The sequence below is a fragment of the Aulonocara sp. 'chitande type north' Nkhata Bay genome, linkage group LG15 (assembly GCF_057382095.1).
Source record: "Aulonocara sp. 'chitande type north' Nkhata Bay isolate Kocher_YH1m ecotype deep benthic linkage group LG15, A_spYH_male_GT1.1, whole genome shotgun sequence".
Lineage (NCBI taxonomy): Eukaryota > Metazoa > Chordata > Actinopteri > Cichliformes > Cichlidae > Aulonocara > Aulonocara sp. 'chitande type north' Nkhata Bay.
The window spans coordinates 27,837,651-27,853,435 of NC_141358.1; the positions used below are offsets into that span (position 1 = coordinate 27,837,651).

A 15,785-nucleotide genomic window follows, 5' to 3' on the forward strand; every position below is an offset into this window, starting at 1 on the left:
CTGGAAACAGGAATACTTTTCTGTGTGAAGACCTTTGACAGTGCGATAAAGTTGTTGTGTGCCAGACTGCTGACTTCCAATTCTGTGAGCACATAACTCTCCTCTCGACTTCTGGAATTTATGGTCCTCAACGTTAGCTCGGTTCGTCTGCCTTGCACCTTCAACTTCCTTGCCAAGGCTTCGGTGCAGAACGATGCAGAGCTACCTGGGTCAATGAAAGCGTAAACCTCCACAGCCTTGTCACTCTTGCAGGACTTCACCCTTACAGGTACAATGGCAAGCACGCAGCTGCCTCCAGCCCCAGTACAGGCACTTGTCTCCTTTTCTTCAGACAACCCTGCTGGGCCTTTAGCAGTGCTACCCATATTGACCTCATCGGGAGGCTTCTCTTCCTCATAACTTGAGAAGTGCAACAAACTTGGATGCTTGAGTGAACAAACCTCGCACACCATCTTCCTTTTGCAATCTCTGCTCATGTGACCCTCTTGTGAAGGCGCAGTTGAGTGACAGGTCACTCTGGTTCTTACTCACTCTGCTTCTTTTGTCCATTTCTGAACCTTGGTTAACCTTGATAGCAAAGCTGCTCCCATGTCTAATGTCTTTCTTCAACTTATTTCCTTGCTGTGGCTTTTTCATAACCTTGTCTGACACTGCTGTTTCAAGATCGCCAAAGAGTGGGTCGGACATGATCTTTGCTTGGTGTTCAACGAAGGCCACCAGCTCTGTGAATCTTGCTCTGTTGCAGCGCCGCTCCTGGATATCATATGCATGGATTCTCCAGCGCTCTCTTATTTTAAATGGCAACTTGGAAATGATGACCCTCATAGTTGCAGGGTTGTCCATCTCTTCCATATAGTCCACATCCTCCATGGCATTACGACAGCTCACCAGGAATACAGAGAATGCGCTCAACGCCTTTCCATCTTCAGCCTTAATTTGTGGCCACTTCGATGTCTTCTCAATTAGTGTGCTAGCAATCTGTAACTCATTTCCATATTTATCTTGAAGCAGCTGCAGAGCCCTTTCATACCCCCGATGTTCAGGCATATGCTGACAACTCCTCACAAGATCACGAGGCTCGCCTCGAGTATACTGCTCCAGAAAATATAGCTTGTCTGAATTGCTATCAGTTCTGGTGTCAATAGCGTGCATGAATGCCCTCATAAACGACCTGTACTCCAAAGGATCTCCGTGGAACACTGGCACATCCCTTTGTGGTAACCGAGCCAGCTGTTGGTACTTTACAAGCATCTCTGTGATATCTGCCTGTTTCTGCATAACTTGATAAAGCTCACTTGGTCTGGTCTCCTGAAGTGAGACACCATCTTGGCGTTGGCTCGGCCCCTGCAGTGGAGTTCTATGTGTCTTAGGTATGGCCCCTGCTGCAGTACTTGGATCACCAGGATTCCTCCAAGAGGCAGACCTATCTATCTCTGTTGGCTTCCCTGGTGTGTGTTTTACGTTGCCATGACGATTTTCGTTATTCATCTTCAGGAGGTCACGACGTGGCATTACCGTAAGTCTGGTTTCACTCACTTGAGACTTAACCCCTTCACATTCCTCATACACTTTCACTTTGGCAGTAGACACTGCAATGGCTGTTTCAATTTCCAGTCTTTCCTTTGCAGCTTTAATTTCTGCTTCTTTTAACTCTAGAGCCTGTTTTTCTTTCAGAGACGCTGCTCGTGCCATCAGAGCTGCTCTGTTAGCTTCTTCCTTGACGCGCTCTGACGATGCTGTCGACACCCTTGACGTGTTGGATACTTTAGACTTGTTTGACACTCTAGATGTTTTTGACACTCTGGATGCACTGTCCATGGGAGTTATCTCTTGATCACATGTTTGTATTTCAATCCATGTATTAACTCTATTAATGAACTGCAAACATCGTTCTGACATTGGCTGAAACCAAAATTGTTGGTCAGCCTCCTTTTCCTCCTCATCTTTAATACACAGCAACACTGCATAATTGCATTCTTGAAACTCTTCATACAACTTCTTGTAAACTTTCAGTGCCTCTCTCACATCATTTACAGCCAGCAGAATTTCATGGCTCAAAAGTCGCTCAGTTTCATCTTCTTGTGCTGTCACTTGTCCTAATTTGCCTCTTCTCACCTTTGTGAGCTGATGCAGTTTGAACTCCAGACCTTTGTCTGTCATCGCCCTCTGGCTGTCATCACGCGTAACTACACCCACACTGTCATTAATGTCGTCCGCCATTGTAATTATATAACACCGCTAAGCCGTAATGATTTTCTTCGGCACAGCTGTCGGGTGGTGTACTGCACAAACTCCTTTATGCTACTTCCACAGGTAAGATGCATCTGACAAAACACTTTTTACTTAGCTGTTCGCCGTGTTGTTGTGTGTAGGCGTCCTTATGCCGACGATCCGGTGACTTTTCTATGTCTCAGTCGGTGGCTCTACCGCGGAAAACATTCCTCCGTTACTCGATAGATTTTTGACTTTTATGTAGTGGCGAATTTCTGTCCCAAGCTTCGAAAAAATAATTCTTCCACTTCTTAATGTGAGCTGTTCAGATTTATTTCTGACTCGTACATACAAACAAAAGATGTCACGGTCAAAAAACTATTTGCTGCTACAGCGCACATTTCCATTGCCGTCCTGGCTCACTCTAACCTGCTACTGTAATGTTGTAATGTTTTCTTACCCGACACAAATTAAACGCGCAGCATTTATTCTCTAACAACATATTATACAAAATTAAACATGTAACATAATAACTGAAACAGTATCAAAAATATTTCTCTATAGATTGGCTCTAACAACCAGCTATCCGGTTGTTCAGTGATGACGCGACGAATCCTACTTCTGGGTCTAAAGTAGTATGCGTTTAATATGGCTTTTGTGTTGTTAACATGTTTAATGTTATGTATTTTCTTCTATTTAATCTCAAAAAGCTCCTAAAACAGTCAGTGATCCCTGTTGACCTCCCTCTCCTTTTATTACCACTAATCATTTATTTAAGCTCAGTTTTTAAAACCTTAGGATGTAACTACAGCCCAGCCTATGCAGCAGTATATGAATGACTAACCTCGTATTGTGGATGGATTATCTCAGTTGTTCTCCTGGCTGAAGTTTGGTCCTTTTACAGCATCCTGCCATGCGATTACATTTGTTCCTGACCACCGAGAACACTCAAGTTAACTTTTATCGAGTGGAAAAAAAGTTAGCTTGTTTATATTATGCTAACATAGCTGTGTCGCTAGCGGTCACGTAGCACATCATTATATACCAGCTAGCCCAACTTCAGTAACCCTACAAACGTCACTGCTGTTTAGTTTTCTGTCTTCATTTATGTTGGAAGTGATAGCAGAGCTGTACGTTTGAATTTGTTTCCAAAACCCCGCAGTCAGGACATGCTATATTGTACAGTGGGGCAAAAAAGTATTTAGTCAGCCACCGATTGTGCAAGTTCCCCCACCTAAAATGATGACAGAGGTCAGTAATTTGCACCAGAGGTACACTTCAACTGTGAGAGACAGAATGTGAAAAAAAATCCATGAATCCACATGGCAGGATTTGTAAAGAATTTATTCGTAAATCAGGGTGGAAAATAAGTATTTGGTCAATAACAAAAATACAACTCAATACTTTGTAACATAACCTTTGTTGGCAATAACAGAGGTCAAACGCTTACTATAGGTCTTTACCAGGTTTGCACACACAGTAGCTGGTATTTTGGCCCATTCCTCCATGCAGATCTTCTCGAGAGCAGTGATGTTTTGGGGCTGTCGCCGAGCAACACGGACTTTCAACTCCCGCCACAGATTTTCTATGGGGTTGAGGTCTGGAGACTGGCTAGGCCACTCCAGGACTTTCAAATGCTTCTTACGGAGCCACTCCTTTGTTGCCCGGGCGGTGTGTTTTGGATCATTGTCATGTTGGAAGACCCAGCCTCGTTTCATCTTCAAAGTTCTCACTGATGGAAGGAGGTTTTGGCTCAAAATCTCACGATACATGGCCCCATTCATTCTGTCCTTAACACGGATCAGTCGTCCTGTCCCCTTGGCAGAAAAACAGCCCCATAGCATGATGTTTCCACCCCCATGCTTCACAGTAGGTATGGTGTTCTTGGGATGCAACTCAGTATTCTTCTTCCTCCAAACACGACGAGTTGCGTTTATACCAAAAAGTTCTACTTTGGTTTCATCTGACCACATGACAATCCTCTGCTGTATCATCCATGTGCTCTCTGGCAAACTTCAGACGGGCCTGGACATGCACTGGCTTCAGCAGCGGAACACGTCTGGCACTGCGGGATTTGATTCCCTGCCGTTGTAGTGTGTTACTGATGGTGACCTTTGTTACTTTGGTCCCAGCTCTCTGCAGGTCATTCACCAGGTCCCCCCGTGTGGTTCTGGGATCTTTGCTCACCGTTCTCATGATCATTTTGACCCCACGGGATGAGATCTTGCGTGGGAGATTATCAGTGGTCTTGTATGTCTTCCATTTTCTGATAATTGCTCCCACAGTTGATTTTTTCACACCAAGCTGCTTGCCTATTGTAGATTCACTCTTCCCAGTCTGGTGCAGGTCTACAATACTTTTCCTGGTGTCCTTCGAAAGCTCTTTGGTCTTGGCCATGGCGGATTTTGGAGTCTGACTGTTTGAGGCTGTGGACAGGTGTCTTTTATACAGATGATGAGTTCAAACAGGTGCCATTCATACAGGTAACGAGTGGGGGACAGAAAAGCTTCTTACAGAAGACGTTACAGGTCTGTGAGAGCCAGAGATTTTCCTTGTTTGAGGTGACCAAATACTTATTTTCCACCCTAATTTACGAATAAATTCTTTACAAATCCTACCATGTGAATTCATGGATTTTTTTTTCACATTCTGTCTCTCACAGTTGAAGTGTACCTCTGGTGCAAATTACTGACCTCTGTCATCATTTTAAGTGGGGGAACTTGCACAATCGGTGGCTGACTAAATACTTTTTTGCCCCACTGTATTTAGATAGAAGCTAGCGAGCTAACTCCCTGCTAACTTCTAACTCCGTTAAATGTCATAAATTCCGTTTTCATGGATGCCTGGATGTTAAACTCAATTGTTACACCTGGTAGAGCAGAACGCTGATCATTTTATTAAAGATGAAAGACTTTAGACAGTTTTTCAACTCTCATTAATGCCATAGTGATCGTTTGATATATGGACCTGCAGCGGAGTTTAGACCCAGACACGGCTAGTGACGTCAGACTGAACAATCAGATAGTCTCCTGTGTCAGTGAAAATAGGCGACTCCCCTAAAAAACAGGGGAAGTATAAAGACCCCACCACCCCATTCATGTGCAATGAAGGAAAAGACCAAACTGTTTGTTTATCAGGCTGTAAATATGTTTATTTGTGCTGTGAAGTTTTAACATGGGAGTCTATGGGGGTGACTCACTGCTGTTTCTGCTGGATGTCATAGGAACTGCAGGTGTTTGGTTCACATGAAGAATGAGAGCTAGCAGGACCTGATCTGTTGATGGATTTAGCTCCTGTGGTTTTTTGCTTCTGATGCTTTCTGTTTTCTTCAGGGGATGAGGTCAAGCAGGTGCAAGTGGAGAAGGAGGAGCAGCTGGAAGAATCAAGCAGGAGGCTGATAGAGAGGGAGGAGGACCTGTTCAGCTATGACTCGGTCAATGAGGAAGAGGAGGACGAGCTGCACAAAGACTTCGAGGCTCTGCAACTGAAGCTGTGGATGGCCATCAATGACACCTTCAACCCCTCCTCCTCTGCAGGGGAGCTGAAGGTCCTGAGGAGTGCCATGGTGTCTATCCAGCAGCAGGAGGCGCAGGACCGGCGCTGGAGAGACTGTCAGGAGGAGCGAGTCCCAAGATGGCGTCCTCAGAAATGTCTCAGCATCCACAACATACTGCTCCAGAACATGGTGGAGGGCCGAATAAAGGAGGCTGCCAAAGACACCTCGGGAGGAACCGACTGGCTCTCTTCACCTGTGAAGAGACAGGTTAGTCACCTGGGAGGAGGTGTGGGAGGAGCTCTGCTGGTACTCAGTTTGAGCTGGATGAGAGTTTTTTTTTAAAAATTCAATTATTTATTAGATTTTACATTTTATAATAACAAATACAAAAATACAACAACCAAAAACAAGAAGCAAAAAATCAAAACAAAAACAAAAGAGAACAAGAAAAAAGCAAACAAAAAGAACAAAACAAAAAGTCAGGTAGACATGTAGGTGCAGAAATTGCCCCATTGTTCCACCAAAGCTTCCGTCACATGATCTTACCTTCCCAACATCTTTTCGCAAGTAAAGTTCCCAATCATTCTGGCCACATTTTAAGCATTTGAGTATAGGTGTCCTTTCAGTATTCCAAAATGACACAGGCACATGTTACTGGTGCAGTGCTTAACACTCTAAACTGGTGTTTATTTAATTGTGGCACCTTTCTTTTATCTCCTAGTAGACATAATTTAGGTGATTTGGGCAAGTTACAAACCTTCCATCCCTGCATATAATTCAATACAGTGTTCCAAACTGAAAAAACAAACAAACAGTGGGCATTCAGGGGGCATGTATCAGTACCTTTGGCTTGTTGGCATTTCCAACACAAGTCCTCTCTACCAACACCCATTCTATACAGCCTTGAAGGAGTATAATAATATATATTAAGATTTTTTACTGAATAAATTAAAATTATTCTTATTCAATTAAAATTCAGTTTATCTTGTTTTTCTCTGCTCAATGTTTGCCTAATCTAGCCATTTCAAAAGTATGCTTTAATAATCTATATTGGGCAGGACTAATCCCCCTTTTTGTTTTGGTTGGGACAGTCGATTAATGTTAATACGGGGTTTGATGAGAGTTTTTACCCTACTCCCTGTTCGATGAACCTGTCCAGGTGTGTCGAGTGGGAAGATGTGTGAAGGAAGACCTGCTGACGGTGGTGAGGAGGGTGAAGAACTGCTACCCTCCTCACATGGACATCATGAACCTCTACGCCGGCCTGTACCATCAGGAGTTCTCGGCCCACCTCACTCAGCTCACCGCTGCAGGGCTGGACGACGATGACTGCAGCTACCTGTTGTCCTGGGTCAACCAGTACTACCCACAGTGAGTCTGTGTGGCACTGGGTGTGGCAGCGCTGCCCACAGGCCAAAGAGCAGAGTGCTAATCACCATAGCAACAACCATAACAACAACCCTGAAACAAATCAATGCGAACCTAAACACTTCTACTGAGCTTAACCATGACAGCAGAACCATTACTGGGGAGCCGTTATTGCAGAACTGTCACAGCAGAACCGTTACAGCAGAGCCATTATTGCAGAACCGTTTCAGTAGAACCGTCACAGCAGAGCCATTAAAGCAGGGCCATCACTGCAGAACCGTCACAGTAGAGCTGTTATTGCAGAACTGTAGCAGTAGAAGCATCACAGCAGAGCTGTTACAGTAGAACTATTACAGCAGAACCATTACTGCAGAATGGTTACTGCAAAACGGTTACAGCAGAACCGTCACAGCAGAGCTGTTACATCAGAACTATTACAGCAGAACTATCACAGCAGGTCCTGTCTGAGCATCAGTCCTCTGCCTTACCTGAACACAGCCCAGATTCCTGCTGCGCTGTGAAACATTCACAATTATTTATTTAAACCATCAGCCAGACCTGTAGGTCCCAGTTCTGGTCCACAGGCCTTATCTTTATCCTCTCTGTAATAACCACTGGCTAGTTTCTTTTGCATGATCGTATTCTGTCAGACTCATGTGAAGGAGAGAAGTTAGTGTGTGTGAATTATGATCTTTGCTCGGTGTGGTCAATAAGACTTCAGAAAGTTGTCACGGTTGAGGATTGAGTGGACTCAAGCACGGAGCTGTGAATATAAGCAGTGCGTTTATTTACAATGGATAAAGGTTGACAATAGTTAAAATGTGCAATGATAATAGTTGGTGCGTCCTCCTTCCCGTGCTCAAACCGTGCGTGGTAGTGAGTGCCAGTCTCTCCTCCAAGTGTTTTCTTGTGCTCGTGAATCCTCCGTCCCAGTTCCTAGTTGCACACAGACAATAATAATGAATAACCAAAAAGAGCAGACAACACTGAGCAACATGAGCGGCTCGTAACATTACCAGGCTTAGTGCAATACTCCAGCGCTGTCGTTCGCTCAGCCACACCATTAAATAGCCCTGCCCAAGATGGTGGATGATTGGTAGCAGCTGGTGGAGAATCGGTTGCAGGTGAGGCAGCTCAGGGCCACAGCGCCTCCGGGTCGGAGGTCCCTCGTTGCTATCCGACCTCCGTAAACACCACAGCGGAGGGAAACAGAGCGAGAGAGGAAAACACACACACACATATACACACAGGCGGGTTGACCGGTCGGGGCACCGTCCGACCCTGACAGTACCCCTTCCTCTAACGCGAGCCACCCGGCGACCCACCAAACTTGTAAGGGTGCCGGTGGCAGAATTCTCTCACCATGGCATCATCGAGAATTGCGGACCGCGGCACCCAGGAGTGCTCTTCCGGACCATACCCATCCCAATCCACCAAAAACTGAAAACCTCTACCGCGGTGCCTAGCCTCCATAATGCGGGTGATGGAGTATGCCGGGATGTGGATAATCTTTGATTCAGTTTTGAGTGGAATGTGTTTGGTTGAGAGCCATACCTGCTGGCCCACCTGGTACTCTCAGAAAAATTATGGCTCTTAAATGGTTCTTCAGATGTCTTCATGGTTCTTTAAAGAACCATCATATGTCAAAGAACCTTTTTATTTTGTAGATGGTTCTTTAGGTACTACAAATGGTTCTTTAAAGAACAAAAGGTTCTTCATCCTTAGCTATCTAAATTTGATGGTGTAAAATGGCATACATATTTGTTATAATTATAGTGTGAATTATACTGTGTGTTTTGTTTGTGTACATGTGTGTGCAAAGGGGGAGGGCGGGTTACCTGGCAATTACCCTTTAAGAGCAGATGGTAGGAAACTGAATATTCAAATAAAAGTTAGAAATACTTGGTTAAAAATATACTGGTGGCAGGGGTGGGGGCCAAAGCCTAAAGACCCTACCCCCAACACCCCTAACCCTGCAAACCCACTGATCACAAATAATGTGGTAATAGAATATGGAATTTATTATTAAGACGTTTACTGTACTTTAGTTTTAAGTTTTAATAAAGTATTACTATTTTCTGTTTCAAGGCATTACTTTTGAGATTATTATACATATTAGAAAATATAGCAAAATGATAATACTAATTATTGTAAACTTTATAAACCACCCAGCAGTATGTAAAGTCAAATTATAAAATACAAGTAAATAACAATTGTACAACAGAATGTCAGTGTAATGAACACACTTATGTGTAGTGAACACACTTATGTGTTCATTATCGACACACTTACTTAGTTTTGACAAAGCGCACTGCTTAGGTAAAGGATCTGAGTACTTGTTTATCACTGAGCAATTTGTTAATATGTGTTTCGAGCCAAATAAATGACAGAGAGAGAGAGTCACGTTAGAACATGTCGTACTGTGGCAACCTTCCGAAAGAGAAGGGGGGCGTCAATTGTTGGGATGCACATGCGCAGACAGATTGTGCGACCGGTGGGCCTTGAACTTTGTAAGGGAAAAAACACTTTCTCACAGTCGGTGACAGCAAAGCGGATAACAGTCTTCAGTACCTGCTGGTCTTTGAAGCTCTGGATTCTGGGACTGTTGGAAAAGGTAAAACATTTTCATTAAAACCTTTTTACTGTTTTGTTTTTGTTACTTGTCATTGTAGCTTGCTGTTAATGCTGTGCTAACAACAAGGGTTAGCTATGTTAGATACGTTAGCCGCTGATGTTAACGCAATTTAGTATCCAGTATACAGAACTGTTTTCCTAACAAAACCACTGTTATAATTAAGTGAAGGTGCTCCCAGCTAATTTGAACCTTTGGCTTCTCAAATTGCGTGCTGCGTACATAACGTAATGTCAGCAAGACCGATATTAAAATTTATAATATTGTTAAAGTCACTAAAAGGGCGCATGAAGCCTGTTTGACATGAGCGCTGTGTCTGCTCTAGAAACTCTTACATTAAATACTCACATCAGCCTGTACTTTGCAGTCTGTAAGAGCTGTATAAAACACAGCTATGCGTAAGTGTTTTGAATGAATAGAATGTGACACATGAGAAGGTGTGTCTTTGACTGTTACTGTATAACTTATTTTCAGACTACTTGACAAGTTATGCTCCGGTCATTTGATGTTTCAAAGATAGATGATCTTTTGTGATATAGTTAAATTTTCTTTGTACATTTCATTTATCCACCATCATACATTAAGCCAAGAAGAGGTCATTATACTATACAAGTACTATACTATACTATACAAGAGGTATCAACGCTGGGCCAAAGTTCAACACGTGGTTAAAGTTTGTAATCCAGCCGGGGTGTAAATATCACTCAGCAACCAGTCGTAGAGATGAAGCAGGCAGCATCAACACATAAATCTACTCTTCCCAGCTTAAATCACAAGAGCATCTCTGACCGAAAAGCTGATTTTTCACATTTGCAAAAATTAATTCAGATTCACACTAATTCCTTTCACAGCTCCAACAAAATGAGGAAGAGGAGGGGGAAACACAATTAGATTGAATTACAATTGGATGGAAGTCGAGGACAAGGAGAAGGAAGCTTTGGATGAGGAGGAAGAAAAACAGCAGGAGCATCTTTAGGGATCTCTGTGATGTCATTGAGATTGGTTTCATTAATATGGTCCTCTCACAAAGAAAGATGACTTGTTTTAGTTCACCTACTTCCTGTATTAAATAGTGATGTGCAAAATGTTGTGGAAAACCACAGAGCAGGCACGTATAGGGCATCTGCAGGTAAATGAACGTCAAATCTCTCAGACTAAAATCTGTATTATACTTTTAGTCTTAAGACCATATGTTGTATATTTATCACCCTTATGATAAAACCCATGTCAGCCATTAGTTTATGGACTTTGTATTTTGAAGCCTCAACGTTTGCTTTATTGCTATAGCTATGTTGGTTGTTGTGAGCCTTTTGGGACCATATTAAGACAAGGGATCAGAATCTGAAGTCGTGCACACTACTGTTTCATTTATTGTGTATCCATAAGATTTGTACAGCAGATCCAAGTTGTGCCTTGAAAACAGGAACGTTGTCTGCATAGAGGAGAACTTTAATAGCAGGCTTGTATAAAGTGAAGCTTTGTGCTCACATTTGCTACAAACACTTGTTTTAATTCTGTCTCCCTGTTTTGATGCAGATTTCACTTGAAATCAGGCAAGAACGGGACTTTCTTTTTTAATGTGTTCTTGTGAATTGATTGTGTATCGCATACATTTGATTTGACTTTCTGCGAGACAACAGTCGTCTGCTGGCCAAAAAAGTTTTCCAAATACCTCCACGTGATCAAGCCTGGATTTAGAAAAGAATAGCAAAAAAAATCTGCACCTCCTGCTTTACATGCAATTTGTGTTTGTGTGTTTAGAGGTGGTGGTGAAAGGGGAGACCTTGGCTCATCCAGCTGGAGAGCCTGACCAGGAAGAGTCGAAAATTAACTATGCTCTTCCAGGGCACCCTGCAGACTCGGCTGCTGGCATTGGCGAGTGAGTGCAGCCGCCGCTGGGATGACGTGAACACCAAACAGGAGTCCATCACAGGTCGACCTTCTGAGGAGGGTTTCACTTTTCTCTCTTCTTTATAATTGACCCTTGTTTTCTCTCTCTCAGCTCTCAGCTCCTTGTCTCAGAGTGGGAGGGATTTGAAGCACAAAGGGAGGAGCTTGTTGTTTGGTTGGGTGATATGGATGTCCACCTGAGTGAGGTTGACCACTGACAGGAAACACCTGTGAAAAACTGAAACAACTGCAGGTGTGGGGTTGTTTTGATATGACATATATTTGATATGATACATACGTCAGACACATGGTCCTAAACTGGAATAACAAAGGACCGTGAGTCCAACATGAAATTTCCCTTACATAACGCTGAAGTTCATTCATCATTTTAATCAAAAACTTGTTGTTGAAATATTTTTACTGAACATGCAAGCATCTGCTGATGAAAATGTGTTGATTTATTGGTCTGTTATGAAGCTATTGCTATTTCTAATCTGTTTTTATATCTTTCTGATGTTTTATTAATTAAGCAATACATGTATTAATTGTTGTGTTATCTATAGATATAGTATTTATATATTTTTGTTTATAGTATAGTAAAAATATTTAATTATTACTGTTTAAATGACTAATATGTGACATGTATTAGCTGTGATGTTGTGCTGAGGGTTAAAATGTCCTTTTGTCTTTTGGTAACTACGAAATGGCAATAAACCATTAATATACAGTGGGGCAAAAAAGTATTTAGTCAGCCACCGATTGTGCAAGTTCCCCCACTTAAAATGATGACAGAGGTCAGTAATTTGCACCAGAGGTACACTTCAACTGTGAGAGACAGAATGTGAAAAAAAAATCCATGAATTCACATGGTAGGATTTGTAAAGAATTTATTCGTAAATTAGGGTGGAAAATAAGTATTTGGTCACCTCAAACAAGGAAAATCTCTGGCCCTCACAGACCTGTAACGTCTTCTGTAAGAAGCTTTTCTGTCCCCCACTCGTTACCTGTATGAATGGCACCTGTTTGAACTCATCATCTGTATAAAAGACACCTGTCCACAGCCTCAAACAGTCAGACTCCAAAATCCGCCATGGCCAAGACCAAAGAGCTTTCGAAGGACACCAGGAAAAGTATTGTAGACCTGCACCAGACTGGGAAGAGTGAATCTACAATAGGCAAGCAGCTTGGTGTGAAAAAATCAACTGTGGGAGCAATCATCAGAAAATGGAAGACATACAAGACCACTGATAATCTCCCACGCAAGATCTCATCCCGTGGGGTCAAAATGATCATGAGAACGGTGAGCAAAGATCCCAGAACCACACGGGGGGACCTGGTGAATGACCTGCAGAGAGCTGGGACCAAAGTAACAAAGGTCACCATCAGTAACACACTACAACGGCAGGGAATCAAATCCCGCAGTGCCAGACGTGTTCCGCTGCTGAAGGCAGTGCATGTCCAGGCCCGTCTGAAGTTTGCCAGAGAGCACATGGATGATACAGCAGAGGATTGTCATGTGGTCAGATGAAACCAAAGTAGAACTTTTTGGTATAAACGCAACTCGTCGTGTTTGGAGGAAGAAGAATACTGAGTTGCATCCCAAGAACACCATACCTAGAACACCATACCTACTGTGAAGCATGGGGGTGGAAACATCATGCTATGGGGCTGTTTTTCTGCCAAGGGGACAGGACGACTGATCCGTGTTAAGGACAGAATGAATGGGGCCATGTATCGTGAGATTTTGAGCCAAAACCTCCTTCCATCAGTGAGAACTTTGAAGATGAAACGAGGCTGGGTCTTCCAACATGACAATGATCCAAAACACACCGCCCGGGCAACAAAGGAGTGGCTCCGTAAGAAGCATTTGAAAGTCCTGGAGTGGCCTAGCCAGTCTCCAGACCTCAACCCCATAGAAAATCTGTGGCGGGAGTTGAAAGTCCGTGTTGCTCGGCGACAGCCCCAAAACATCACTGCTCTCGAGAAGATCTGCATGGAGGAATGGGCCAAAATACCAGCTACTGTGTGTGCAAACCTGGTAAAGACCTATAGTAAACGTTTGACCTCTGTTATTGCCAACAAAGGTTATGTTACAAAGTATTGAGTTGTATTTTTGTTATTGACCAAATACTTATTTTCCAACCTAATTTACGAATAAATTCTTTACAAATCCTACCATGTGGATTCATGGATTTTTTTTTCACATTCTGTCTCTCACAGTTGAAGTGAACCTCTGGTGCAAATTACTGACCTCTGTCATCATTTTAGGTGGGGGAACTTGCACAATCGGTGGCTGACTAAATACTTTTTTGCCCCACTGTATGTCTATGCTGTTGTTCTTGTATTTATTTTACCCTGCTCAAATTCAATTTATCTTACACTTTATTTTGTTGTTTTTTTTTTGGGGGTTTTTTTTTGCCTGTCCCGTTTGCCTCCTTTGCCATCAGAATTATTGTCTAAAGGCAAAGAAAGATGCCCAACGGATTTACTTTACCAAATTGACCATCCCAGCCTTGCCATAATGGTCCATTTGATTCATCTTTTATTGTTTATTTTATTTTCACTTGCTGAATACGGGACAGACTTGACTGAGGGAAAGAAGGGGAGAAAGAAAGAGGGAAAGAGAAACAGCTGAGAAGAGGGACGGGGGAGAAGGGCAAAAAACAACAGAATGGGCAGAAAGAAAAAAAGAAAAGAAAAGAAAATGCATATATCGATCACCTGGATCACCTGTTGAGAAAGAAAAAAGAAAACAAGCAGAAGAGAACAAGAGTAATAGAATAAACAACATCATGGGAATATGACAGTAAATGCTAAATATTAAACATTATTGTGCAGCACGTAAGATCAACAGAACACAGTGTGCTTTGAGGTAGGAGCCAAAAAGGGTGTAGTTTGTGGGTGTGATCACCCGTGTGTACACCTGTGAGCATGGACGCGCTTGTTTTGTTTTTTTTAAAAGGTTCTTTCATGTAATGATCTGCTAGAGGGTGTGGGGGGGCCACAGCCCCGTCCTCCAGGGCATGAAGCAGGTATGGAGGAGATCAAAACTCCAGACATCCAGAGGCCCTCAGAACACAAGAGACCAAGGAAGACCAACAGAGGGGCAGCCACGCCACTGTCCCAGAAAGAGCTGAGGAGAGTCCCAGATGAGGGTTCACTCAGCAGCCGCGGAGCAGAAGCCAGGGGGAGTTGCAGTGACGCGCCCGTGAGCTCCGCCGGCAGCCAGCCGTGCCTGAGTGACCGAGCCCCAGGCCGAGAGGCCGGGGCCACCCCACCTCCGAAGTGGCCTGAGCGAGCCCCAGGCTCCAGGCCCCGATAAGCGGCCGCCAAGGAGTGAGCCGGTGTGTACCTGGACGCCCATCCCCAGACACAAAGAAGCACCAACGCACCGATGTCTGAGGGAGTCTGCCACTGGCAGGGGAAGTGGTGGTGGGGGGAGATAGGCCTCCAAACCTTGGAGGGCCTGAGATGTCCCCAGAGAGGTGGCGTCTGATACCCAACCTGACATATAGACACAGACATACAGGCACACACAGATACAAACATCCATTCCCACCCTCATGCTCTCATATGCACTCACTCCACACTCAACCAATGTGGAGACAGACATAAAGAGACGCTGTACACACAATCACACTCCCCAAGCGTACTCTACGAACCGGGTCTAGGTACCCTTGCCCCTGGAGGGGGGAATTGCACCCAGACCCAGGTGGTGTTACCCTTTTCCCTGCGGCGGGGAGAGGCAGACCGCCCCGACTCCGCAGCAGCAGGGAGGCCCCACACTCCAGACCGCAGTCGGACGGCCAACTCCTCCTCTTAGCCCCCCCGCTCCAGCAGGCCGCAGAGAATGGGGGTGAGAGAAGACTCCAAACCTCCCTCCACCCGCTCATTGTAGTGTTGATGCATGTGTGTTCTAAGGTGCATTTAAAACCCAGGAGGGCATGGAGCTACCTGCCAGAGAGCACCAGGTACATTTTATTTTGAAAGATTTAAAATGGTTCTTTAAAGAACCACTCAAAAAAGGTTCTTTAAAATGTTTTTTTTAAAGAACCATTTGAAGGACCTTTTTAAAAATGGTGTCTTTACAGTAAGACCCTGACAAAAGTATTCTCTCCGTAAAGTATAACTCTGGTGTACTTGTAATCAGAATGATCCCAGCAATACGTCACACAGTAAGAACCTGGT

The 15,785-nt window shown here is 43.8% G+C and overlaps 1 protein-coding gene across 8 annotated transcripts in view; it reads left to right on the forward strand.

The window, feature by feature from the left end:
• Positions 1–15,785, forward strand: part of LOC147313294 (tumor necrosis factor alpha-induced protein 2-like) — a 72,127-nt gene that overhangs the window by 6,198 nt on the left and 50,144 nt on the right. For all 8 annotated transcript variants that reach the window (XR_015125184.1, XR_015125185.1, XM_086265332.1 and 5 more), the window contains exons 3-4: positions 5,544–5,974; positions 6,867–7,078. Coding sequence is in view for 6 of the 8 variants with exons in the window: in XM_086265332.1 (XP_086121458.1) it covers positions 5,544–5,974; positions 6,867–7,078 (643 nt within the window). In the remaining 2 variants the exon portion in view is untranslated. The remainder of the gene's footprint in view (positions 1–5,543; positions 5,975–6,866; positions 7,079–15,785) is intronic.